Below are 7,450 nucleotides of genomic sequence, written 5' to 3'. Positions count from 1 at the left end.
CCCCAACCAAAAAAAAAAAAAAAAAAAAAGGAAAAAATAGAATAATGAGTCAAACATACAAACTGAGTCCACACAGTTAATTTCTTAAAGACATCATTGCTCATGCTCTAATCATCTTAATATTTCCAATGCCCAGCAAAGTACTTGAAACATTAATTTATTCAATATTTATAAACAAAGATAAAATGTGTACCAACTACGTGTCAGGCACTATTCTAGGAGCTAAAGACACAGTAGTGAATAAAATAGAATCTTAAAAAAAAAAATGGTTAAACAAATGAACAATAACAAGAACCAGAAAAGAAATGAGCAAGGGAAAATGGTAAAAAATAAAAGCAGATATATTAGAAAAAACAGTTGATTAGGAAAATTTTAAACATTAGAAATGTTGAAGGATATTTAATAATCTTCATTAATGATTTACAAATCACTAAAGAAGAGAGTGTACAATTACATGGCTACAAATTTTCAAATTATAATTAAACAGAACACATATTTTACATAGAATATAAAAACCAAAAATTATTACAAATGTCTTCTTTTAAACTTTCAAGGAACAAATAGTGGTCATAATATATAAATTATTCCTGAATGACAAAAACCACCTAATTCATTCTTGAAGAAAAATATGATTCATATCCAAAAACCTAATCAAGATAATAGCCTGAAATAAAACTATCTCCTGTCATATATTAACATAGATACATATTATTTCAGTAACAGTCTAGCAAACATAGTTTAGTGACATGAAAAACTGAGACTTTATCTAAGAAATAATTCCAAAGATGAGTCAATAAAAAGAAAATGCTTAGTTGAAGTGTAGATTAAAAGATAAAAGAATCATTTGCACGGATGCCCTAATAGACAAAATTTTAAATTTATTTCTAATTTTACAAAGGAATAGAAAGCTACTTCCTTAATAAGGCCAAATGTGTCCATGAAAAGCCAAATGTGTCCTTTGACAAGGAAGCATTATAATCATTCCGTTAAAATTTGTAACAAAAGAAAAAGAGATGCTCTTTATCATTCGATTTTCTAATACTATACGAGAAATTTTTGCTAAAGCAAGACAAGAAAAAGAGGCAGAAAATCAGGGAAGCAAAAATAAAGGAAACAACAAAGCATCAGAATATACCTTCTGAGTCTGTAATTCAGAGACACTGATGTACCAGACAGAAATTGAGTGGGAATCTTGGGAAAGTGAATTAACTTGCAGAGAGCACATGGGGAAGTGGATCTTCCTCTGGGATGTCCAGAAAAACCAGGCAGGGGATTTAAGCTCTTCCCAGCTATCCCTAGGGCCAGACCTACCAGAGGATCACAGCTCTGTCTTCGCTAACCTAGAGTGGCAGGTCTGCCTTCAGGATGGGTCCCATCGACTAGGGACCCAAGGTTGGGCAAGCTTTCCAGGGATCCTGCCCTTGGTGACTTTCCAGGACAAATATTTTCTGTATGATAAGGCTGGTTCTTAAGTCTTCTGGTGCAGTCCCTGTGCGTCATTGGTCATTCTGACCCTAATCAACAACTCCAGACATGTCTGGGAGCCAGTCAAATTCCTAAAAGTTTTTAAACAGTTAGAAATACAGGGGAGAACAGCATTATTCTTAGAAAATACCAAAGATTCAGTATGTGTGCGTGTATTTGTATTTTTAAGATGACCGTTTGTAAAAGGAGAACAATGAGGGAGATCTATTTGCTGTTAAAACATGTTCTGAATTAGTACTTTAGAAAAATATTTTAGCATGAATTGTTTTATAAAATGATCATTTAAACCAAATACTACTGTGTTAACAGATGGACAGAGCAGCTCTTGGGAAGTGAGGGATGGAAACCCAGAACTCTGCCTGCCAGGACTTCTCTTCTTCTCCCCTATCAGATACCCCCCACCACTTGGTCCCCCAAAAGATGACCATTTCAAAGCCAGAAAATTTAAAACACTGTCCTTGTGTTGCCAGGTAGGATGTGGTGTACTGTTCCATGGGTTCTTGGCTTTGCCACAGAAAAATATTTCAGAGCGAGTCCAACGTATAGTATAAGATTTATCAGAAGGGAAAAAAAACACTCACGAGAGAGCATGGATGCCTTAAGAGAAGGGACACATGCTTGCCTTTGACAAGAAGCTTTATATAAGTTTATAGTGATGATTCAGTAAGCCATGAGCTAAGACCAGAGGACTGCAGGTATCTAGTCACAAGTTTTGATTACCATCTCTCAACTTTTTAAGGTCACAAGGACCTTCTAACCAATGAAAGTTATTGCCTGAGTAGGTTTGGGCTTTAAAAAAATCATGTCTTAGCCGGGCTCGGTGGCTCAACCTGTAATCCTGTACCTTTGGGAGGCTGAGGTGAGTGGATTGCCTGAGCCCGCGGGTTCGAGACCCGCCTGGGCAGCGAGACCTCATCTCTGCAATAAATCAAAAAATCAGCCGGGCGTGGTAGCGCATGCCTGTAATTCTGGCTACTTGGAAGGCTAAGGTGGAAGGATCGCCAGAGCCCAGCAGGTTGAGGCTGCGGTGGCCGGGAGCAGCCACTGCACTCCAGTCTGGGTGACAGAGTGAGACTCCAACTCAAAAAAAAAAAAAAAAAAACCCCAAAAAAATCATGTCTTTTTGAAAAAACAGCTATTGTTTCTGTGATTTACTGTACCGGTATTTCCACATTTCAACCCGCAAGGTCATCAGGTCTGATATGCCTGGTCAGTCAGGTGAAGGTCATGTACTGGTAAGAAAGATGTCTGAAAGCTTACTCTATTTTAATTTAGACCTGTCTGCAAGAAACTTGTCTATGTCTCAGCTACACTGGCTAACCTGCCTTACTTGACACTGTAATTTTTGCCTAGTATACATGGAGAGGTCTGGATTTTTAGTTGAATGAATGAAATGGAGCCTGGAAACAAATCTTATCATATTCAGGAAGAGCTCATATAATAGACTAACCCAAGAGAAACATGAAAAAAAGAGCAACTGCTGTTAAGTAAAACTAAAGAGTAACACAGAGAAAGATGAACCTAGATCTACCACATATTTTAAAAATAATAACAATAATAATTCTAGGCCTGGTGCAGTGGCTCATACTTGTAATTCCAGCACTTTGGGAGGTAGAGACTGGAGAAATGCTTGAGCCCATGAGTTTATAACCTAGGCAACATAGTAAGACCTCATCTCTATAAAAAAATTAAAAAATTAGCCAGGTGTGGTGGTGCATACCCATAATCCCAGCTACTTAAGGAGGCTGAGGTGGAAGGATCCTCTGAGTCCAGGAGGTTGAGGCTGCGGTGAGTCACGATCATGCCACTGCAATCTAGCCTGGGTGACAGAGTGAGACTCTAACTCAAAAATAAATAAATAAATAAAATTTTAAAATTCTAGATGAGATAAGGAATTAAACATATACAACAACAAAAATCCTTCATATGTAACATGATCTTTAAAAGAGTTAGAAAGCAATTTAAAATACGCAAATAATTGTTCCCCAGTAAATACTTATGATTATTGACTATGGTAAATGAAAAATTACCAAGGAAAAGATTAAAGATGAAACAATTAAAAAGTATATATAAAAAAAAGTATATATAATTTTATAATAAAATCCAGCTCACCTAGGATGAAACTCACATAATGGAAAAAAAAAATTCAAAGTATTGATTTCAAAGTAGTTTGGTGACTAGATTAAATAAAAAAGCAAGCCAGGAATAGTGGCTCATGCCTGGAATCCCAGCACTTTGGGAGGCAGAGGCGAAAGGATTGCCAGTGAGACTTTGTCTCTATAATAAAATTAAAAAATCAACTGGGCATGGTGGCATACTCTTATGGTTCCAGCTACTTGGATGGCTGAGGTGCAAGGATCACCTGAGCCCAGTGGGTTGAGGCTGCTGCCACTGCACTCCAGCCTGAGTGACAGAATGAGACTCTGACTCAAAAAAAAAAAAAAAATTAATTTAATTTAAAAAAAGCAAAACAATAAGTTTATACCAAAATATAAAAATACTAACAAAATTCCAAAGGAAAATTGGCAAAGGAACTGAAACAGTTTATACAAAGAGAAATACAGTAGAAATTAACCAGAAATAAACAGTAGAAAAATATTTAGTGGTATTAGAAATTAAAGAATATGCAAATCTATTTATCAGTATTGGAGTTGCGCCCATTAATAGAGAGAGACAAAGAAAGTACAGTATGGAGACACTGGATGAGCAGATCTGGAAAATGCCAGTGGCACTACCATCACTCAGGAGCCATAATCTCTGGTTATCCTAATTTCATAATTGAAAATAAGAAAAGCTATATGAAGAAAGCTGTTCAGAACAGCCTTTATTTATAATAGCAAATATCCCAAAATAACCAAAATATCTAGCAATTGATTTTGGCATATTTACTTGATAGAATATTTTGAGCCCATTAGAATGTTAAATATGTAAAAACATGAACCATTTTTGATGATATAATAAGTACAAAATAGAATTCAAAACTATGCTTAAAACAATGCACAAACAAACAAAAAGACAAAAGGGGAAAAAGGAGTTTTTGATAAAGCCCTAGTACTGGAATTGTCAATGGATTTTTCAATGGAAAAATCCCTCTGGACCCCCATCTCCGTCCGCTATTAGAAGAGGATTTGCATCAGAATCCACCTGGAAGCCCCAATATTTAAAATGCAGATTCCAGACTAAATCAGGTTGGAGCCCAGGAATTTGCATTTTTAACACCTGTGTGTGTGTGTGTGTGTGTGTGTGTGCACGGAAGGTTGCAAACCATGGTTTACTAAGTAACTTTAACGTAGTTTTGTGACTCTAGATTCCAATTATCTGCAGGCTACAGAGCATAGTTTGGCTAAATCAAACCCCAGGTAAAACTAGTACCACATATCACAACTCCAGTTTGTTGTGGGTCGGGAAAGGGTGGGGGTCCAGAGCAGGTGGGCCAGTGCTGGCAAGCCTTGATCTCTGCCCGGGCTTGTCCTTCTGGGAAGGATTACCTGCTGCTGTCATATCCGGGGTTGACCTCATCTCCGGCTGGAGCCCACACGGCCTTGAAGCCTCTTCTCAGTGTCCACTAATTCTTGACCTTCACCTGCCTTCCCCCCACCTACAGTGAAGTCGTCCGGACTCTCCCATCCCTGGAATCTCTGCAGAGACTGTTTGACCAGCAACTGTCCCCTGGCCTCCGTCCACGTCCTCAGGTAAAGGGTCTTGGGAATGGAAAGATAAGATTTATAAACCAGGGAGGGGGGATGAGTTAGCCAGAGTCCTGAGGGATCAGAAGGAAGAAGGGAACACCGGCCCTGCTCCCCCAAGTTCGCTGGGCAACTACAAGCTAGGATGTTGGGGTGGGGATGGGGGTGAGATCCTGAGCATTCTACCCTTCCCAGGAAGGCACATTTCTGCTGCCAGATTTTGATTTGAAGAACAGAGGTTTCAAATGATGCGCCCATCGACAAAACTTATTTGTGTCAAATAGGGAGGCAAGCTGGTTTGTTCCCATTATTTCTCATCAGAAACTAAAAGGAAAGAAAAACACAAGTTGTGCCTGATTTCTTGATCCTGCCTCTTGCCCCAGGTAGGGCAAGATGGAAGTTCTCCCCAACCCCCATACCTGCTCATGGCCTGGCAGGAGGCCGAGGACGTGGTGTTATCTATTAAGCAAAGATCTGTGTAACAAAAGGTGTCATCAGCAAGGTGTTAAAAAGTTAAAGAATAAAAAACTGTATTTTGGGAGGAAATACTTGCAACAAATATTGGGAACAAAGTATTACTTTTAAAAAAAAGCCTCCTACAAATAAATCAAAACAACCTGATTTTTAAAATGGGGAAATGGGGCAATCCCTTCAGGTCCCCTCCCACTGTGGGAGCTTTTCTGTTCCTCTTAATAAATCCTGCTTTCTAAAAAAAAAAAAAAAAGAATGGGGAAATGATATAAACAAGGCTGTTCACTGAAGAGGACAGGGAATAACCAGTGTAGATATGACAAGTATTTCAACCTCACTAAATGACATTCAAACTAGATCACTTCTTGCCTATCAACTACAAAAAGGTTGATTGCTAATGTGGGGTAGCAGAGGCATTCACAGGAGTTCATTCCTCCTGTTAGGAGTGGAAATGGGTTTTCTGAAAGGCAATTTGGACACTTATATGAAATATTAACACCAGGAACCCTCCAAGTGGGCATTTCCTAGGTAGGTAGCTATCTTAGGGAGGACACCTACACAAGGAGATGTTGACAGAGTCACTGTAGCTTTGTCTCTAAAAGAAAAGTCTCTGACTGGGCTTGGTGGCTCAATCTGTAATTCCAGCGCTTTGGGAGGCTGAGGCGAGTGGATTGCCTGAGCCTGCAGGTTCGAGACAAACCCAGGCAACTTGGCAAGACCTCGTCTCTCCAACAAAAAAAAAAAAAAAACTTAGCCTGGTGTAGTAGTACATGCCTGTAGTTCCAGCTACTTGGAAGGCTGAGGAGGATGGATCGCCAGAGCCCAGTAGGTCGACGCTGGGGTGGCCGTGAGCGTGCCACTGCACTCCAGCCTGGGCGATGGAGTAAGACTCCAACTCAAAAAAAAAAAGAGAAAAGTCTCTGGAAACCACATAAATGTACTGAGATGGTGAATGGAAGTGGGTGCAGAATTCTATTCTAAGGTGTGGGCACTGCTGTGGAAAGATCTCGAAGGCATACTCTTGGGTGAAAAAGCAAATAGCAGAATGATATACAAACTCTGATGTTGGCCTCCAGAGGAAATCAGGCCAGAAGGATTTAGACCCAAAGGGACGTTTGGTTACCACAAGCAAGGGACAGGATCGGCTGAGAAGGGAATTGAACCAACGGAGGCTTAGAGCTTGCCCATTGTTCATTTGAGTTTTTTGTTTATTTGCTTTTTGTTTTGTTTTGTTTTTACTAGAGGAAATGTATCTGTGTTCTACTTATACAACTTTAGCAATTCAGAAAAAATAATGACTTTCTTCAAAGTGAATGATGGGTTAATTTCCTAAGAAAGGGAAACCAAATCTAGACAAAATGGGAGTCCTGCCAGGCACTGGAATTCAGTAGTTTGAACAAAATATTGGAGTAGATCAGAAGAGTGAGAAGGCTCCCAGAGTCAGGCCAACTGCGGTCATGGGGAGGGTAGTGTCCACATTTGGTGGCAGGTGGAGCAGCAACAGGGTGGAGGGTGGCTCTTGCTGTCACACTCCCTTATGAGACCCCGGGTCTCACAGAAAAGCAAAGATATGTTGTTCTTGATATGTCTTCAGAAGTTCACAAATCAAGGAGGGAGTTCTGAGGTTGCCTGGAAGAGAGGAGAGAACACTGGATCAGAAACATCGGAGTTCAAATTCTGATTCACCCTCACCAATCCCTAGTTTTCTTATCTGTGAAATGGGGTTAGTAATATCCGACACTGCAGGTTTAGGTTAAGGAGTAGGTGAAATCGGGTGTGTAAGACATCTGACCCTGGTAGACTCTCAC

General features: G+C 39.7%; 1 protein-coding gene across 1 annotated transcript in view; it reads left to right on the top strand.

Annotated features, from left to right (window-relative positions):
• INPP5D (inositol polyphosphate-5-phosphatase D) overlaps positions 1-7,450 on the top strand; it is a 133,379-nt gene that overhangs the window by 74,082 nt on the left and 51,847 nt on the right. The window contains exon 6 of the mRNA XM_008065112.2: positions 5,090-5,177. Within this exon, the coding sequence (XP_008063303.1) occupies positions 5,090-5,177 (88 nt within the window). The remainder of the gene's footprint in view (positions 1-5,089; positions 5,178-7,450) is intronic.

Source organism: Carlito syrichta, unplaced genomic scaffold (assembly GCF_000164805.1).
Source record: "Carlito syrichta isolate Samal-C Ts95f unplaced genomic scaffold, Tarsius_syrichta-2.0.1 Scaffold308158, whole genome shotgun sequence".
Lineage (NCBI taxonomy): Eukaryota > Metazoa > Chordata > Mammalia > Primates > Tarsiidae > Carlito > Carlito syrichta.
Note: the sequence above shows the minus strand (reverse complement) of the source record. Positions and strands in the feature narration are given on the sequence as shown.